This window comes from Phocoena phocoena, chromosome 1, assembly GCF_963924675.1.
Source record: "Phocoena phocoena chromosome 1, mPhoPho1.1, whole genome shotgun sequence".
Lineage (NCBI taxonomy): Eukaryota > Metazoa > Chordata > Mammalia > Artiodactyla > Phocoenidae > Phocoena > Phocoena phocoena.
This window is the reverse complement of record NC_089219.1, coordinates 186,709,102-186,728,978: the sequence shown is the minus strand read 5'-3', so window position 1 is coordinate 186,728,978 and position 19,877 is coordinate 186,709,102. Positions and strand designations below refer to the sequence as shown.

The 19,877-nt window shown below is 49.2% G+C and overlaps 1 protein-coding gene across 1 annotated transcript; it reads left to right on the top strand.

Annotated features, from left to right (window-relative positions):
- The first annotated feature begins 1,640 nt into the window (after positions 1-1,640).
- Positions 1,641-14,923, top strand: ADIPOR1 (adiponectin receptor 1). Its single transcript, XM_065891868.1, has 8 exons — positions 1,641-1,747; positions 7,429-7,663; positions 9,309-9,425; positions 10,458-10,629; positions 11,076-11,262; positions 12,227-12,414; positions 13,540-13,733; positions 14,079-14,923. Exons 2-8 carry the CDS (start codon positions 7,523-7,525, stop codon positions 14,205-14,207), a joined length of 1,128 nt encoding a protein of 375 aa, XP_065747940.1. The 5' UTR covers positions 1,641-1,747; positions 7,429-7,522; the 3' UTR covers positions 14,208-14,923.
- Positions 14,924-19,877: the final 4,954 nt, after the last annotated feature.

Sequence of the window (19,877 nt, the reverse complement as noted above, 5' to 3'; positions counted from 1 at the left end):
CAGCGATAAATAATTACAACACAGTGTGGTTAATACTATAGAAGAGATACAAGGTGCAGATGGGAAGGGTTTGGAAAAGATTCTGAGAATGAGGAAGAGAAGAAAAAAAGTTTTTTAGTTAACAGCCTCGTAGCAGGCGCTGTGCTAAATGATCATTATGTAATTGAATCCTTATTATAATCCTGTGAGTCTGAGATTAAGGATATGCAGAAGGTCATACAGCTGGTCAGTGGCTGGCAGAGCCTGAATATGAAGCTAGGATTGTCTCAATCCAAAGCCAAACCTACAACTGGGAATTGTAAGTTGCTTGGATCCTTTGGCAGAGAATGGGGGCATGAGCAATGCAACAGAAAGACCAGCACGTGCAAAAGCCTGAGAAGCAGAAGAGAAGTTCACATGTGGAGAACCAGGCAAGTTCAGAGGCCCAAATGCCAGAGGGAAAGTGGAGGAAGACGAGGCCTGGGAGCAGGTAAGAGCCTGGTAACGCCATGCTGAGAACACTCAGTCCTGTGGACAGCACACGTTTCTGAGGGTTTTATACAGCGGGCAGCACATCATAGCTAAGGTTTGTGAAGCATTTACGATTTGCCAAGCATCAAACTAAGAGCCTGCATAAATTATCTCGATCCTGACAAAGAGCCCGTGAAACAGCACTATTTTATTTCTGTTTTTCAGACGAGGTACTTATGATGTGGAGCGTTCGGTAACGTGCTCAAGGTGAGAGCCTGGCCAGGGACAGAAGCCTGGGTCTATGTGAGTCCAAGAGCCTGCTACGCTTTTAACCAGCACCAGAATTAATCCCACTGCCTTGAAGCATCCATACAGGATCATACTAAAGTACCTTCTCTCTGCATCTAGAATAGACTGGTCACGTACCAGCCTTGGGAGAAGTGAGAAGTGTCAGTCGCCCAGGCGAGGGCTGCAGCACCCCGCGGTCCCCCTCTGGCCGCAGCGGGAGCCCGGGGCGGAGCAGGAAGTCCCCAGGAAGACCAGTCAGCGCCGCCGCGCTGTTTCTAGCCAGGAGCCAGCCTGCCTCGTGCCTCGCACACGATTGGCCCTCAGTAAATATTTACGGAAGGGAGGGAGGAGCCATGAGGTTGAAAAAGAGAAATTAAGAAGTGCCCATCCTAGAGGACAAGGTGCAGGGTAGGAAATTCGGCATTCCTTCGCAGGGTTCGGTCTAATTCCCTGAAATTCCATCCCCATCACGCGCCCTAGTTTGCAGCTTGGGGGCGTGGTCCCCGCAAGGCCTTGAGAGGTGGTTTTATGATTGGAGCAGAGCGAGGGGGCGGGGCCCGAGCGCAGGAGGCGGGGCCGAGGGGAGAGGACCTGCGACGATTGGAACTTGAGGCACCGCCGAGCCGCGGAGGGGACGGGGGCCGTCCGGAGGGGCGGGGACCGTCAGGAGGGGCGGGGACCCGCGATGGGGAGGCGGGGCCGAGGGAGCGGGCCTGTGATTGGGACTGAGGAAAGATTGTCGGGCTGGAGGGAGCGGGGCCAGATGGAGGGGCGGGTCCCGCTCGGGGCAGGGCTGAGAAGCCGGCCTGTGATTGGGCCTCGCTGAGGCCAAGGGGGCGGAGCGCCCGTGAGGACGGTGACGCTCCCGCGGAGGTGACGCCGTGCGGTTGCGCGCCCCTTCCGGCGCGGGGAGGGCGCAGAAGATTCGGGCCGCTCGGCCAAAGGCCGTCTCCAGCACCGCGGGATGTAGCGCGGGGTCCGCGGCCCCGAGCAGAGTCCGCCGCCTGCCGTAAGTTTCCCGGGGCTCCGCGGCGAGCGGGTGGGAGGGCGGGGGGCGAGCGGGTGGGAGGGCGGGGGTCGACCGGAGCGCGAGGCCCCCCGGGAGCCTCGGCGTGGGCCTGAGGCGGCAGCCGTGGAGCCGGCTTGCCCGGGCGTCCCGAGGGCTCCGAGGGCCCCGAGACCCCCGCCCGAAGCCGGCCGCGCCTCCGGCCACTCCGCGTCAGGTGTCCACGTTCGTGGCCCCTCCTGTGCGCGCCGCGTCCCCCGCTGCCAACAGCCGCGGTGGCTGCCGTGCCTCCCAGTCGTCGGGGTGAGACGTCCGGATTTGGGCTCCGACTCGGGCCCGCCAGGCCGGAGCTGAGCCTGGTCCCAACGCTGCGCGAGGCCAGCGCGGAGGGGTTGCAGGCCTGGGTCGCGGAACCGCCTCTCGGCGGGGAGTACCCGCCTTTGGTGGCCTGAGGAGCTCTAGGGTTCCTAGACCGTGAGTGTGCGCCCACCTTGATGGGGGAGAAGGGGACGTTGGTGGACAATTTGCCTTTGTTTAAGGTAGTCCCAAAAGCTGCGATGTGAGCAAAATCTAAAGTACGTTAGGGAAAAACGAAATTTCATTCCCTCAGAAATCTCTCATTGATGCCATCCTATGTTTGAGATTTTTGGTCAAGCCTTCGAATTTGAAGAAAATAGGTATGTTTCTCCTCGGTTTCTGGTGCTACATTGGCGAAAGGGAAACTGACAAGGCGAATTTCATTTCCATAGTTTCAGGTGTCAGAGGAGCAACAGGAGGCTTACTAAGTACTTAGCTGGATTAACCAGTTTCCCCCCAGTATGTAGAAGAAAGGCTAGAAAACACAGCAGGGACTATATAGGCCACTGACTTAACTCAAGCGAATGCTATAATGGCTGGTTCTTTTCTGAAATGAAGTGATCGTGGGATCTGTCTCCAGCTTTTCTCTCTTTATAGGGGTTGTGTCACCGGTGATGGAGCAACTGTTGTTCCTTACGTTTTGTAGCATCCATACAGTACTAGGAACTTAGGCAGGGTGGTGTCAAACAGGTTGCAGCATCAGGGTAATAGTTCCCAGCTTGCAGCCACTAAGTTTCTTTATCCCAGGAGTAACTTCTGTGTTACCTTATAGTGGTTGATACTTGGGGAATCAATCTTGTTCCCTGTGAGCAACGTCTTAGGGTTAGACCTCCACAAAACTATACCTAACTTCTGAGTAGAATCTGAAAGCATTCCATGCTCAGTGGCCAAGAAATTACATGATCCCCAGAGGATAAGCAGAAATTTTAAGCAAACACTTTGCCTGCAACTAGGAAGGAAACTCAGACAAGGGCGCAGCCTTAACCCAGTAGGCTCCCCATTGCTAATAGGTAAAGTGCACCACCGTAGGTAGGCTTTTAGGCTGTCTCCAGTTTCTTAAGTCTGGCCTCATTTTACCTTTCCAAGACTTCCTTATGGAAGGTGGATTATTCACTGCCCTGGGGGCTTTGTTCTTTCAAGCCTGCCTAGGTTCATAGCACTACCCTTCTGGAATGCCTGGATCGCATCTTTACCTATCAAGATCCTTTCTTAAAATCTTCCACCATACCTTTCCTGATTATTCCAACTAAAATTGAGCTTTTCTTCTGAATTCCTCCAGCACTTTATGGCATTTAGCCTTGTAGTGGTTTTAGTAGAAAACAGAAGTTACTGCCTCCTCTTAAAATAGAGGCCAGCAGCCATGCGAAGCCACTAACTGGTCTCTTTGCCTTCTCTGTAGCCTGACAGTGCCACGCGTGTTGTGTATAATCAATGGTATTCGCAGATGGATAAAAGATATTTGCACTTCGTTCTCGGCCCGAAAGTTTTTTCTCTATTTTTCCCTAAGAAATCTCCTTGACTCCTTTACTATAAAGCCACACGGAAAGTCTTTAACGCACTTGCTACAGTCTCCTGTCCCATGTACTTGTGATCATGCTGGTGAACTAAACAGTCATCTTTAAATCCAGAAGCTTTATTAATACTGGTGGGGTATTTTCTGGTGCTGGTACTCCTCAGAGTTGTTACATTTTGTCCTTAATGTCCATTTGTCCCTCATGGCACCCACTGGACTTTGTTACTCTCACTGTACTCAAAGTTGATTCCCTTTTCCCGCTCAGAAATGTTGGGGACGTGATTAATGTTCATAAAGTTTTAGCTATCTTGGATTGAAGAGATCCTTGAAAGTGCCCTCTAGGCAAACTGATTCCAAGTGATTGGCTTTTTAGACGTGCGCCTAGTTTGCTTTTGTTTCATCGGGGCTTTCACAGTATAAAGTTATCGCTATAATGTGTAACTATAGTGGCCATATATGTGTAATTTACTTAAAAGCCAGGTATTAAAAACAAGGACTGGTACGAAACGCCTTCATATTCCTGTATACTTCACTTTTTTTCTTTTTGTCATGGCATTTGAAAAGCTTACCTGTCTCTGGGATCAAAAAAAACAGACCCCTTCTGTTGGGATAGCTTTATCTGGAGAAGAGCTACAAAGAAAGCTACGTTGTGATTTTTCACTGCAGACTCTAAGTCAGTGACACTGTGATCAAATAGGAAAGCTGAGGCTCCCTTACTGCAATTTGATAGTTTTCAAACATAAGCCTTTGCCTTGACTCATTTACCCCCCAGCAGTGCTATGAAAGCACCTTCCCTAAGAAAGAGAGCAGATAGAGGAGAAGATGGCTGTGTTCTTTGTCTTTACTGCTAGGCTAGCCTTGCTTTAGAACAACGTGAGTCATGTAGGCCTAAGATGGAGCTTACCCATGGAACCTCTGAGCGCCCAGGGACCCCAGATTAAAAACTCCTAGAAGAAGTTTTGTGCCTTTGACTCCAGGGAGGGAGTGTGCTATAGCCTGGAAAACTTGGGAACTGGTTCACAAAATAAATGTCTCCAAAAGTGTGAGGGAAATAAACTTACCAGTAAATGCTGGCAGTTAAGAATCAGTCCTTTCCCTAGTTTGGCACCAGATGATCTTATTTATAGGAGCACAAGCACCTTCCCGCCTCCACAGCTTTATTCTCTAGTGTCATAGGGTTATCCAGCTGGAAAGCTTAGTGGTAAAGATTTATCAGCGTGAATTGAAGAAATCCCATCAAAAATGCACTCAGTGCAGTCTGGCCCAATTATAATTGCTATATTGGGTGTGGCGAGTTTGAGGGAAAATGTGTTTCCTCTAAAATAGGTAAGGATAGGAAAGCTAGTAGAAAGCTGAAGTACCTTCGGCTCTCCTGAGGTTCCCAGAGTCAGTCTTAACACTTTAGGGTCGGAGGCTGGTGGTATATAGTAGAAACTGAAACGCTTGCTTGCAGTTCATTCCCAGCTGTTTGTGAGTGACCCACGCTGTCAAGTGATATTCTCAGGTCCTAGCATTCATCATTGGCTTTTCTTTCTTGCCACACCTCCGACCCCTCTCTCTCCCTTTCCTGTCCCTGTGTTGTTGCAGTTTAGAAGACCCAGCTGGACAGTGGACTTTGCTCACTGTGGTGACATGACAGCACTCAAAGTAACTGAACTTAGTGTGTGGCCATCCTAGTTTAGGGGTTCTCCGTCCACTGTCCTCCTGGAGCAGTGCAGTTGTATCACTGGTTTTGTACATATCACAGATTACCTTATGCCATCTGATTACAGGCTCTTCCAAGACAATGACTTAACTTGTTCAACTTTGTATTTTGCACAGTACCTTAAAGTGCCTTAGGGTGCTGGCCCTAAATACATTTGTTAAGTATTCAGTGAATGTGTTGGCTTACTCTGGGGAGAGGGACAGGAGGAAGCCCTACAAGCACAATTCCATAAACCCCTAGCTAGCAACAGAAGCTAATAGGTCGTATGCTTCTTGCTGGAATGCTGCCTCATTCATTCATTCATTCATTCATTTTGAAATACGTGTTCTGACCAAGATCAGGGATATGTATACATTTGTGATCCATGTAGTGTGGTATCCCAGAACCCGAGAATATCTGTATCTATATATCTGGCTTAAGCCTTAGTGGCCACCCCTCAAATACTGGCAGCAGTATTCTAGAATAGCTGAGTATATTCCCCTTTTCAGACTTCTCCAAGATGCCCAAAGCTATTTATGTTTTTGCTCCAGTATAAATTATTTCTTATTTAAGCTGTTTATTCAGTAGTACTTCACTTTGAGGACATATGTTTTGTGGTCAGCTTATTGAGAAAGATTTCCCAGTGTTTCTGCTTACGTGGGTTGCCTATCTCTTGAGGTTTCAGAGGCCTCCAATTTCCTGTTCTCCTTGGGCTCAGTTGTTGGCTATGACTATGGACTGGCGTCTCTCTTGTCAGAGTCTTGCACGTTTGGAGGAAGAGGAACTGCCTGTGTGTTGACACCGAAGACAGGTCTGCGTGCACTGAGTTATGGGCGTCTGTTCTCTTGAACCAGCTCTGCCAGTAGCTTTCAGCTGTGCTTGTGTGTTGAGAGTAGCATGACTGTTTTCAAGCTTGAGGATTGCCCTCACCTGACTGCATATATCGCACGATAATCCCTGAGAAGGAATTGAGATCACTGTTGGGTTAACAAAGAACTGGTACACGATGCCAAAGGTGGATGTCTGTGAACAGCCACCGGGGACGGACACGGTGCGCAGGGCTGTGCTGACTGCCCAGAGGAAAGGTGTGGGTTGCCCGAGCTTCCGTTTCCTCCCCGTCATGCAGCTCGCCCCGAGTGCAGGTGTTGCCTGGCCCTCTTTGCACTGCCCTGTGCTTTTCGGGGCTCAGGTGACCCCAGTGCAAGAAAATGTGGATATTCTGGCTCCTCCTGCTGCGAGCAGGAAACGCCTTTGTTGCGGGGCTGGAAATCTTGGGGCACTTTTCCCCTCCTTTCCCTACGCCTTCATCTCCCTGGGACCTGATTAAAGACTACTTCCTTACAGGATCTATGTGCCTGTCTCAGGTCTCTGAAAAACTCGTCTGAGTGGGGCATAGGTCATTAGCTATGGCTACTGGGACAACTCGCTGAGCCGGTTGTTTGGTGGCAGAGGGCAAGGCTGGGCTGCCTCCTGCCTTCAGCCTCTCGCATCCAGGCAAGTTATTGCTGCTGTGAGGGGCGGCTGTGTGGAAAGCTTGCTGTCCAGGTGTCGAACCCGGGCTGTGATCCTATAAGAGAAGTAGTAGACCTGGCAGAGAAACTAACCACTGGGCACCTAGCCCACAGCCGAGTTCCTTTTGTGTGCGAGGCACACGTGTCAGCATTCGTAGGTAAGGCCCACCGAGTTCAGTCGGCAGTTAGCTCATGTCTAAGCCGGGGGCCTCGCAGCGGTCACAGCAGGTGTCGGCCTCCTCGTCTGCCTCCTGAGTCTCAGGGCCGGGACTTTGTAGGGCAGACTAGCTCTGGGGCTGGTGGGCTAAACTCCGCTCCGTGCGCGTGGGAGGGACTTGCGGGTGGGTAGCTGTTCTTCTGTGGTGACCGTTTGGTGCAAAAAACAAATCCTTTGGAGGCAAGCAACTAGGTTTTCAGCCTTATCTTTAAGATTAGTGAGGTTCCAAGTAAAGGGTGATAGTTAAGAGGAGAACAAAAGCACTTAACTGGCCTCTAGGACTGGAGGGGCTGTGAGTCCAGGGGCTGTGTCTTAGTCCCTGTGTATTGCCTCGTAGAAATGAGATGTAAGAGGAATAAATTGTCGACACCCTTCGTGTTTGGTGTTTGTGTTTGCTTTCAGTGTCTTCCATCACAAGGAACTCTCTGCCCCCTGGGGCCGAGAGACCCCACCCTTTCCCCAAGCTGAAGCCGCAGAGCATTGAGGTACCAGCCAGATGTCTTCTCACAAAGGACCTGTGGTGGCCCAGGGCAGTGGGGCCCCTGCCGGGAACAGGGAGGCGGACACAGTGGAGCTGGCTGAGCTGGGCCCCCTGCTAGAGGAGCAGGGCAAGCGGGGCGTCGCCAGCCCAACCAAAGTAAGTTGTCCCCCCAGGGCCCGCCTCTCCCCTTAGGCCTGTTGGTCTCCCAAAGGGACTGTCCCTACCCCAGTCCTCATCACGCTGTAGTGTAGCTCTTTTTATCTGTTTCTCCCACTAAGCAGTTGCTTATACCCCAGTGCTTAGCACAAGACCTGAAATCCTGCAAGTGGCCAGTGCCTGTCTGTGGTTGAAGTAAGGAAGCAGTCAGGCAAGATTAGGCTGGGCTTCGTATAATGAACAAACAAAAACCCCTGTAGCGAGTGAAGTAAGCCAGAAAGAGAAAAACAAATACCGTATGCTAACACATATATATGGAACCTAAAAGAAATGGTTCTGAAGAACCTAGGGGCAGGACAGGAATAAAGACGCAGACGTAGAGAATGGACTTGAGGACACCGAGAGGGGGAAGGGGAAGCTGAGACGAAGTGAGAGAGTGGCTTGGGCATATATACACTACCAAATGTAAAATAGAAAGCTAGTGGGAAGCAGCCGCATAGCACAGGGAGATCAGCTCGGTGCTTTGTGACCACCTAAAGAGGTGGGATAGGGAGGGTGGTAGGGAGATGCAAGAGGGAGGAGATATGGGGATGTATGTATATGTATAGCTGATTCACTTTGTTATACAGCAGAAGCTAACACAACGGTGTAAAGCAGTTATACTCCAATAAAGATGTTTTAAAAAAGCCAACGTGTAGCTTTGACAAGGTAGAAGTCTCTCTCGTAGAGAGAGAGTTCTTGGAAGTAGCCGCCACAGGCTGGTATGGACGCTGCACCCGGGAGGCACCTGTCCTGCTCTTCCATCTCATTCTTACTGTGTCACCCAGGGGCGGGGCTGGGGGAGCAGGGCCCACCCTTCCTGAAAGCACCTGGCAGCGCTTCATGCACATCGGTGTGGTCTTTTCATTTTGCCTGAGCAAAATTGCAGTAGCATTGCCACCCTGAGTGAAACCAAGGACTCCGTTACGGAGGGGGAGAGGGGTCTGCATCAGTCTGTGTCGCGAAATCTAAGAGGAAGCATCGCAGGGGAAAGAACAGCCGGGAGGAGGAGCTGCTGTCCGCACACGGCCGGAGCCTCTGCTTGGGAGGCAGGGCTGTCGGGCTGCACACTTCGGGAGGGCCTGCAGCTTCTTTCGCGGAACCAGTTCTGAGGCCCTGCTTCTCCCGGGAGCTGCTGTGGATGCAGAGTTTCAGTCGCCGTGGCATCCCCAGAGCCAGTGAACAGAGAACTGCACAGATTTAAATTGTTAGGGGAATCTCTGAAACTCCGTCTTTTCCATTCTTTTGAGCATTCAGTGATCTGGAAGAGAGAAATATTCGGGAAAATGGGGCAAGTTCGGAACCGCTGTGTTAGCGATAAGGGTGGGATCTTGGGACTTGCAGAGCATGTAGGCCTGGTGCACTAGTCCCGTGTGCCTCGGGTGCCAGTCTCCATCCGTCTGTCCCCCATGTGCTGCGTTGGGCTTTCGCTGCAGCATTTACAGAGTTGTAAACTGGTGCACTGTCATGCCGTAGGAGAAAAGGCCACAAGGCCGGTGTGTGGGAGAGGGGCTGGGCAGAGAGCAGTGAGTTGGGGTTTCTCTGGATCGCTCACTCTGGACTAGGGAACTCCTGGGGTGTGTGTGTGTTTCCTTCGTTCCTGCAGGCCGAAGAAGAGCGGGCACGCGCAGTGCCTCAGGAAGAGGAGGAGGAGGTGCGGGTGCTGACGCTGCCCCTGCAAGCCCACCATGCCATGGAGAAGATGGAGGAGTTTGTGTACAAGGTCCTGTCCTGGAAGGGGGAGGGCAGGCTCACCTGGGCTCCCCGCACCTGGCGGGCACGCTCTGGGGGGAAGAGCTTTCGCTCCTGTGCGTGGGCTTGCTTTCCTTTACGGTGAAGTAAAGCAAGGGGAATCTGGCTAAATTTTTACCGCCTACTCTGTTGGCGTTGCTCAGAATATATTCTAAAACAGGAGTTCTTACCTGTTTTTGCTATCAGTCCCTTTGGCAGTCATCAAAATGTTAGAATGTGATATAGTAACACGGCACCTTTATTGATACATTAGCTATGCATGACAAGCATGACAAGCTATAATGTATTTTATTAGAATTTATCATTTCTAAGTGGTAATCAGTAGAAACAATATTTTGATATCTGCAAAACTAGTGTATGAAAATATCTGTGATTTCTATTGGTGACAGAGTCACAAATTCTAATACTAGACTTGCTCACACTTACAACTGAGGGAAATGTTAAATTTAGTTAGAAGTGATTGAAAATAAAAATTTTTTTCCATCCAAATTTCCAACACTGTCCATTGTCCATACGTCCCAGGTTAAGAAGCCCTGCTTTGAAAAGTCATAGGCTCAACCCAGTGAGAACGTAGTATCTAAAGGGGGGAAAGGATGGACAGGTGGCCACCAGAGTCTCCGGGGGCAGAGGGCAGAGGGGTAAATGTATATTTTTAAAACCATATATATAATTTCTATTTCCTTGTATTCATTCACTACATCTACTGAATTTTAAAACTCAAGTAGCTGAAGGGAGGTCCTGCCATATTCTCTTTAAAGACTGAGAAACACTTATCTACTTACCTAAGCGTATCCAGGTGAACTATCGTGACACGGAACAAAGCCATTCACGAGCCGTCGGTCCTGGGGCGGCCTCGCTCGTGCTGTGTCTTGGCTTCTCTGGCCTCAGGCCGGCCCCACCGTTCCCTGGGCCCCTCTGGAGCCAGGCTGATGCTCTCCTTCACCCCTTGTCCTTGGGTTGGCTCGCGTCCTCGGGGCCCCGCTCAGAGAGTGTGTGGTTGCAGGTCTGGGAGGGGCGCTGGAGGGTCATCCCGTACGACGTGCTCCCCGACTGGCTGCAGGACAACGACTACCTGTTGCACGGCCACAGGCCACCCATGCCCTCCTTCCGCGCCTGCTTCCAGAGCATCTTCCGCATCCACACGGAGACCGGCAACATCTGGACCCACCTGCTTGGTGAGTGGTGTGGGTGGAGGATCGGACGTTTTGTCTCCTTAAACGCCAGCACTTGTACAGCCTTTGTCCATGGGAAGGAAAAGCAACGTTGTTGCGACAGTTTGACAGCTGGCATCGTGCCTTTAAACTACCAGTGAGCTTGCTGGGCCCTTTGTCGCTGGTCTGTAAGGCGGGGATGGGGGGGCCTAGAAGCGGAGGAGATGACGTCCTCTGTGGTCAGAACCATCCCCGGTGCAGGCAGCTCCTCCCACTTCACAGTCCCCGCGGTAGAAACAAAACGCCAGCATTTCAGAGGATGCTCTTTCTGTCTGGGTTTGCGTGACGGGTGCCATTTTCTCCGGAAGCTGTCGACTGCGGTGCCCACAGCTCAGCCTGTAGCTTGAGTGCTGGCTTAAATCATCACACGTTCCCTTTTTCCTCAGGCCTCTTTTCTCTCCGTCCTGTAGGTTTTGTGCTGTTTCTCTTTCTGGGAATCCTGACCATGCTGAGACCAAACATGTACTTCATGGCCCCCCTTCAGGAGAAGGTGGTGTTCGGGATGTTCTTCCTGGGCGCGGTGCTCTGCCTCAGCTTCTCCTGGCTCTTTCACACCGTCTATTGTCACTCAGAGAAGGTCTCTCGGACCTTTTCCAAGTGAGTGAGAAGAACGTCGGTAGGGACACCTTGTGATCCAGGTGCTGGCAGGGTCCTGGAAACTCCAGCAACTCCTAAAGATTCCCTGATGTGCCAGAGGAAGGCCTTTCTGTTTTGCGGGTATAAGAGGATCAGGAAACTTTTCTCAAGTCCTTCATGAGAAGTTTCACTGCAGCCTCCTCAACAGATGGAGCCCAGTTGTGGGTATATTTTCTCCCTGTGCAGTGCTGCCCTTTGTGAAACTTGGGGTACCAGTGGGCTGCTCTCTCGGACCGAGTACCCAGTCCTGTCCTACCTTCCTGGTGGCCCAAGCCGTTCAGGGCGTGGCAAAGTTTCTGTGCTCCGTCCTGCTGAAGCTCCAACCCACTGGTCCAGTGAAGCTTATCTTTGCTGCCCACATACTGCTGGAAGCCCCAGATGTCCATCCTCTAAGGCTCTCCTTATTCCCCAGTTCTGAGCCTGGAGTTCTGTTTGTTTGCTTTTTTTGTTGGTGGTGGTGGTGGTTTTGGAGGTGATGGTGAGTTATTTTGTTTTTCTCAGTAACACCAGTAACAAGAATACATTTTTATCTTTAAGAAGTCGACTAAAACAGAACAGTACACCTTAATAATACTCCCAATTTAAGGGTTTTGTTTTTAGAGCTCAACCTCTCAGAACTGGGGAGTACTCAGAGCCCTTCCTGCGTGGAAGCTGGAGACTGGCTGGAATATGGTGGAATTCCTGAATTTAAGTATCCGTGAGGGGGATGTAGCTGTTCACAGCCAGGGGAAAGGGATACAGTTCAGACTTTTCCACCGCAAAATAGAAGTGCTTGACCTCATGGGGTTTTGATTCGGGATACAGGACAGATCGTATGGGCAGTGAGGGGCTGGGGGCGGTCACGTCTGAGAGCCGCTGGCGAACAGAAAGCCCTGGGAGCTCTTCACTCCTCCCACCGCTCCGCTCATTCTGTGGCTGTTTTCAGGCTGGACTACTCAGGGATCGCCCTGCTCATCATGGGAAGCTTCGTGCCCTGGCTCTACTACTCCTTCTACTGCTCCCCGCAGCCACGGCTCATCTACCTCTCCAGCGTCTGTGTCCTGGGCATCTCTGCCATCATTGTGGCCCAGTGGGACCGGTTTGCCACTCCTAAGCACCGGCAGACGAGAGCAGGTGGGTCGGGAGACAGAGCGGAAACCTCATAGGTGTTTGGACCTTGAGCCCAAGGGGGTCAGCCCTGGGCCCCGACCTGTGTTTGTTTAGAACTTTCAAAACAGCGTGCATTTTCAAAGCTCAGTTCTCCCCCAGGTTTCACACTATTTCAGTAAAATGTTAATAGGACAGATAATTACCAACCTGGTCAATGAGCTACAAGTATAGAAATGGCTGCTCTTATATTTGGTTTGAGGAAGTTAAAAAATGTACAAAGCAGTCATTTTAGTAACCTGAGGGTCGCTGAGCTCCAACCAAGGGGCTAAAATTAAACCACCCAAAGTTATTTTACTAAGGAATGGAAGGCTTGGCTTGGTAAGTAAAATACTTTGGGCGTAAACACTGTCACCAAGTAACATGATGGCTGTGAGCATAAACATCTCCCTGTTGTCTCATCCAGACTCAAGCTTTATTACTCGCAGCAACACATCGATTAGCACTAGTCTTCGGTCCCTTTAGACTTAACATCTGCTGTGTTTTAACCTTCATTTAAAATAATTAAGTATTCATCAAGTGCCGACCACGTGCCAGACTGATGCTTTACCGAGGCCGTCTGCAGAAACAGAGAGGCAGTCCCTGCCCTGCAGTTGCGTGTACGGCCATGGTGTTGAGCCGGCGCCCGTTCTGTCCGTCCGTTTACTTACTTTGTGTCCAGTGGCCACTGACGACTTCCAGTCTGGGTCTCTCTGTCTCCTCAGGAGGTCAGGGTCCTGACCTTAATGGGAAACCTGTCTTGCTCCTCCCTGGCTGGCAAACTACCTGAGGCCTCACCATGTCGGTTCTGTACCCAAGGCAGCCATCAGGAAGTTCTGACCTACATGGTCTCCTCGGCTGCTTCACGGGTAGTGAAGAATGTGAGACGTTTGTTCTTGGCGCTCCTTAGGAGGGAATAGCTGTATCACCATCTACACAGCCTTCTTCCCATTCTGAATGTTAAAGAAGTGTCTGCTGAGTGTTCTCCTTCTTGCGCTAAATTTCCAATAAACATGTACTGTTCACCAGAAAGTAGCTCATCAGAGTGAGACAGCAGTGCCTTCCAAGCGGTACTGTTTCCATGCCTGACGCTCTTGTGTCTGCTTTGTTCAGGGGTGTTCCTGGGGCTTGGCTTGAGCGGCGTCGTGCCCACCATGCACTTTACAATCGCGGAGGGCTTTGTCAAGGCCACCACGGTGGGCCAGATGGGCTGGTTCTTCCTCATGGCTGTGATGTACATCACCGGAGCCGGCCTTTATGCCGCGCGGATTCCTGAGCGCTTCTTCCCTGGAAAATTCGACATATGGGTAAGAAACGACACTTCAGTGGGGCCTGTGGTGGTGAGACCAGCCCACAGGTAGAGCTCGGAGTCAGAGGCAGTGAGAGACATGGGTCAGGTAGTGTCTGGGGGTGCACACGAGTTCCTACATGCATGTCCATGCATGTAGGTGGGAGAATGGCGGGGAGGGGAGTGACCGATAGTAATATTTTGGCGTATCCCTGACAGGGCTTAAAAATTTTTTTCTCCAACAAATCTATCACTTTTATGATGTAAAAAACTTTAGGGAGGAACGAGGAGAGGCAAGTGCCTTCTCCACTGCCTCCAGCCTTCCGTGCCGTCACCCTGAGGCCCCTCTCTTGTGTCCCTGCAGTTCCAGTCTCATCAGATCTTCCACGTCCTGGTGGTGGCAGCCGCCTTCGTCCACTTCTACGGGGTCTCCAACCTTCAGGAGTTCCGATACGGCCTGGAAGGGGGCTGTACTGACGACTCCCTCCTCTGAGCCGCCCCGCAAGGGCACAGCAGGAACTTCCCAAGTGCTTTTAAAATAACTTCTTTGCTGAAGTGAGAGGAAGAGTCTGAGTTGTCTTGTTTCTAGAAGAAACCTCTTAGAGAATTCAGAACCAACCGAGCTTCAGCCCACTTCACACTCACTGGGCAATAAACTCTCCATTCCCTCGCTGAGAGCAGTGGGGATGGGCAGACATGGCCGCACGCCCCTCGGTAAGGCGACTACTGTCCCCTCACAGAGACGGGGCTTTGAAGCTCATGTTAAGAGTTTACCCCTCCTCCAACCGTTCTGGGGAAAAATGATGGACTGGGACTCTTCAGAAATTCTGTTTCTGGAAGAAACTGTCCCTCCCTCACCCCTGTCTTGACTTTGTAACCTGGCTTATAACAGGCCATCCGTTTTTGTAGCACACTTTTGAGAAACAGTTACAACCTCGCCCATCTTTCTAGGGCCTGGACTTGCTCACACAGCAGGAAGAGCAAAGCCACCAACTTTTACACAGCCGGCTAATCATGGAAGTGTGTCCAGGCTTCAAATAACTTGAGTTTTCATGTTTTCTTGGCAGAGTAATGTAAAATTAAAGTGGGGAAAGATATTTAATATTTAATACTAAGCTTTAAAAAGAAACCTGCTATCATTGCTATGTATCTTGATGCAAAGACTATGATGATAATAAAAGAGTACAGAAGACACTTGGCATTCAAAGATTTAACATGTGTGGTCTCAGCTATTTGCAAAGGATTAAGTCCAAAGGATTAAAACCAGTAAAATCATTGCAGATTCTGCAGAGGCACGAATCTGAATCATAGGTATTGACAGGCTGGCGTGTGCGGGCCAGCGAATGAGCCTAACTGAACTCCTAGCACGTGCTGCTCCAGGCCACTTTACGTGTCTCCACTTAGCGCACAGACATTTCCTGGAGAAGTTGGTGTCATGCTGCAGTAGAGTTCAGTAATTAGAAGATGCCGGGCTTCCCTGGTGGCGCAGTGGTTGAGAATCTGCCTGCTAATGCAGGGGACACAGGTTCGAGCCCTGGTCTGGGAAGATCCCGCATGCTGTGGAGCAACTAGGCCCGTGAGCCGCAACTACTGAGCCTGCATGTCTGGAGCCTATGCTCCACAACAAGAGAGGCCGCGATAGTGAGAGGCCCGCGCACCGCCATGAAGAGTGGCCCCCGCTCACCACAACTAGAGAAAGCCCTCGCACAGAAACAAAGACCCAACACAGCCATAAATAAATAAATAAAATTTAAAAAAAAAAAGGAAGATACCTGCCTTGTGAACATCAAAGGTCTACTACATGATATTTATACTCTAGACTTTAGTTCTTTTAAAACTGCCCTGATTAAGGTCTCTTCAAGAGGTTATTCCATGCCTTTTTGTGCCTTTGCAAATTTTCCCCAGCCTCACAACGAGTTCTGTTCATTGGATGCAAAAGGCCTGCAGTAGTCACTTCTGAGCTAATGTAGGCATTGGACGGGAATCTTTTTTTTTTTTTTTTTTTTTAATTTCTGGCTACGCCGGTCTTAGTTGCAGCACGAGGGATCTTCGTTGCAGCATGCAGACTTCTTAGTTGCAGCATGTGGACTCTTAGTTGCATCATGTATGCGGGATCTAGTTCCCTGACTAGGGATCGAACCCGGGCCCCTTGCATTGAGAGCGCGGAGTCTTACCCACTGGACCACCAGGGAAGTCCCCAGATGGGAATCTTCTTGAGTTACAGAGTTGGGTTCACTTTAAGGGTCAAGTCTGTACAACTAGGAGAACAAGTGATCCTTTTAAAACTAATCCAACTAGGCCAACAAATCTCTACCTCCGGTGGTAATCAGGGAAATGTAAATTAAAACCAAACTGATACACCATTTTACTCCTACCAGATTGGCACAAATTAAAAGTTCTAAGACTGAGTGTTGGTATGGATGTGAAGCTGACCAGGTGCTGCTGGTGGAACCGTAGGACCACTTTGGACATGGTGGGGTATACATGTTACAACATTCAAACATTACATGAAACAATACAATGTGAGATGCATCTGATATCTATCCTGGGTTACTTCATTTAAAAAATGGTGATTCTGGGGTTTCCCTGGTGGCACAGTGGTTGAGAATCCGCCTGCCAACGCAGGGTACATGGGTTCGAGCCCTGGTCTGGGAAGATCCCAGGTGCCGCAGAGCAACTAAGCCCGTGGGCCACAACTACTGAGCCTGCGCTCTAGAGCCCGAGAGCCACAACTACTGAAGCCCGCGCACCTAGAGCCCGTGCTCCGCAACAAGAGAGGCCACCGCAGTGAGAAGCCCGTGCACCACAATGAAGAGTGGCCCAGTGCTCGCTGCAACTGAAGAAAGCCCGTGCACAGTGACACAGCCAAAAATAAATTTTTTTTTAAATGCTGGTTCTGACGCACTAAGTTTCATAACTCATTAATGGGTCACAACTCACATTCTGAAAAACATTACCCTTGAGAAACTTAGCTTGTACTAACAGATTCATTGTAGCTTTGCCTTGTAGCAACATACTGCAGACAAGCCAACCGTCCAGAACTTTGAGTGGAAAAATAAATCTTGGTTTAGTCTTATGATGAAACACTATTTAGCAGTGAGAGCTAGTTACAGTGATGACAACATGGTTGAATCTCAAGATTCGGAGCAGGGAGTGGGGCTGCTTGGAGTAATATATCTGGTGTGATTGCACTGATGTACTGTTCAGAAATGTGCAAAGTTAATGATAGCTTAAGGGTATAAACATGGTAAATACTTTAAAAAAGGAAATGTTAATTCAGAAAAATGGTTACCTCTGAAGGGGAAAGGACAGGGTAACATACTGGATATTTCTAAAGTAAAGCTTATATTTATTAAAGTGGAGGTGCATACCTGGGTATTCTTTATACTGTGATCACTTTTTCTTGCATATATAATAAGTATATCTGTTTAATACAGAACATTTTTAAGTTTGAAAAAGTACTTAGGGGGCTGATAGCAGAAGTCTCAAACTGCTGGCCTGCAGGCCGCAAACATTCACAAACGTGACCTGTTTGGAAACAGTCAACCTCGGACCGATAGCGGCTGTGTCTTTACAGAGGGCTGCACTCTCAGGTTCATCCTCGGCCCCGCCCAGCGGTGTGGTCACCTGCTTGGCCCCCGGAGGCATCTGAGTTTGCAACCACCAGTATAGAAAGAACTGGAAGGAAACGGACCACATCTGGTCCAACTCCATCCATGTTGTACTTGAGGAAATACGAGACCCCCAGCAATTGGTGAGACCCCATGTGTATGTGCTTCATCATCTTCCAGTAGACAGGACCAGGGAAACAGTCTGAGCGAGACATCTTCTTTGATGTCTTGAGCATCTTCTTTGTACTTTTCATGTTATTTTATGTCTTTATTTTTAACCCTGTTAAGTAGGTGGTATTATCCCATTCCACAGATGAAGAAATTAAGGCCCCAAAAGACCAAAACTTTTTCACAAGATGACAGGATTGCAGTATCTGAATCCAGATCATTCTGACTTAAACCCCAGATTCTAAAGACTCAGATCATTTAAAAATCCTGATTTCACTATCCCTTACATTTACCAAAACTGCTAACTAGCATCAGGTGAATATTACCTTCTTTCTCTAACTGCATGCTATGGTTCATGCACTTCCTAAATACTTGTTGAGGACCTGCGGTGTGCTAGGCAATAGAGGAGAAAAGTAAGTGATGACAGAAACATTGATAAGTTTTGATTAAAGAGAGGCCAAGAATAAAAGCTAAGAATCTGACTCTATCCTCTTCCTATCAATAAGTAAACAATCAGGGAAGAGACTAATCTGTAGCTATAGAACATCTATTGTCTTGCAATCTAAGAAAGGTTCAGCACCTTCGGAGAAGAAGTCCTTGATGTAAAAGCGGCTCACAGAGGAGTCCCATCTCCCCCAGAAAGTGCCTTCCTTAGTATCTGTGTTATCACTGGTCAGGGGCAGGAACCAGCCCTTGGGAGGCATGAGGTAGGCCTGGGTGCAAATTCACGATGAATTTCAAAGCAGCAGCTGGGTCCCTGCTGTGATTACATTCAGTAATTAAGAGGCGCATTCCCATTTCTGCCATACTCTGGTGGCACAAAAATGCAATGCACTCTGCCTCGCTGGTTTAGAGATTTGAGCTATATTCTACGTACTTGATCTAGAGTTCCACAGCACATCCCCGTTTTCCCTTACTGAAACCCTTCAGTAGCTGTAAACACCCAGAGTCATCCCTGGAGTCCAAATAAAAAGGCAGGGCAATGTGTGGAACCTGGGTGATTTGACTCACCTCATGCAGACACAGCCCTCCAACAACGGACTTAAGAAACTCAGAATCACTCTGGGCTGTAGCGTACTGAGTCAGATGTCCAAACGAGTAGAAATATTCTCACTTGAGGACCGTGTTCCCACAACTTAAGCACTCAGAACATGCTAGGGCTGTACTGTACCCTTGAAGAAAACAGAAGCCTGAACTAGTTCCCACAGTGTGCTGGCTTTCTTGCTAGCAGTTTCTCCATCTTTTACTCTCAGGACAAGGAGTGCGCATATTCTAAACAAAGCCTCTTTTATTAAGTTCCTTCTCATATTTGGAAAAACTCAGTTTAGCAGCCAGGAATTAGGCAATATCATTAAAGCATCTGGGTGCTATTCTGCAACCAGAAAACAAGAGATTATTTTTATTTAAATTATACATATTTTTAGTTCACATGATGCAAAATTCAAAAGGCATAAAAATATACAGAGGAAAAAATCTCCCTCCCGCCCTGTCTCCCAACCAACCAGTTCCTCTCTCCAAAGAAACTAATGTTACTACTCTATTTTGTATTATTCAAAATGCAATTTTTATACATATACAGGCAAGTACGACTATTTATATTTCCCCAACCCTTCTACACAACTAATAGCAAAGTATGCACACTTTTCTCAACTTCATGGTATTGAACTGTATCGATGTACTATACGTTACTGAACCAGTCCTCTACTGATGGGCGTTATACTTGTTTTCAATACGATCTACAAACAACCTTGCACACACATCATTTTACATGTGTGTGAATGTATACACAGGATAGATTTATTAAAATCGCTGTTAAAGGATATCTGCATTCATCATTTCGGTGAACTTTTCCAAAATGCCCCCCATAAAACTTGTACCAATCCTGCACTCACAATATGTAAATCAGAGAATTTTAGATCAGAGATACGATATGAGAGATGGAAACACTACGTAAAATTAGACTGCTACCCACTTGGCTATAGTTTTATTATCCCTAAAGAATCAAAGGCCCCACAGAGGAAAACAGTACAAACACAACTGGTTTGGACCTTCACATGAACTGAATCAAGGAACCTCATTCCCTTCTGAGCTACTGAGATAAGTGTGCCGAAATCAGTGAGAAGCTCCGCATCCAAGAGCTGTGAAAGGCAGCAGAAGCGGAATAGGGAGATGAGGACTCCTGGGACTTCGAAGAAGATCCTTCGCAATCTCCCTCGCAGGGTGCAGCTTCTACAGACCGCAAGTTCCTTCCACTTAACTGTCTCGGAGTGCAGAAGCAGAGGAGAACCACCCAGTGGTGATGACAGGCCCGACTGTGATGCAGAGAACGCTGAAGTCCATGGTCGAAGGACTCAGAGGATTCTCACCACAGCGATGGTCGGCCC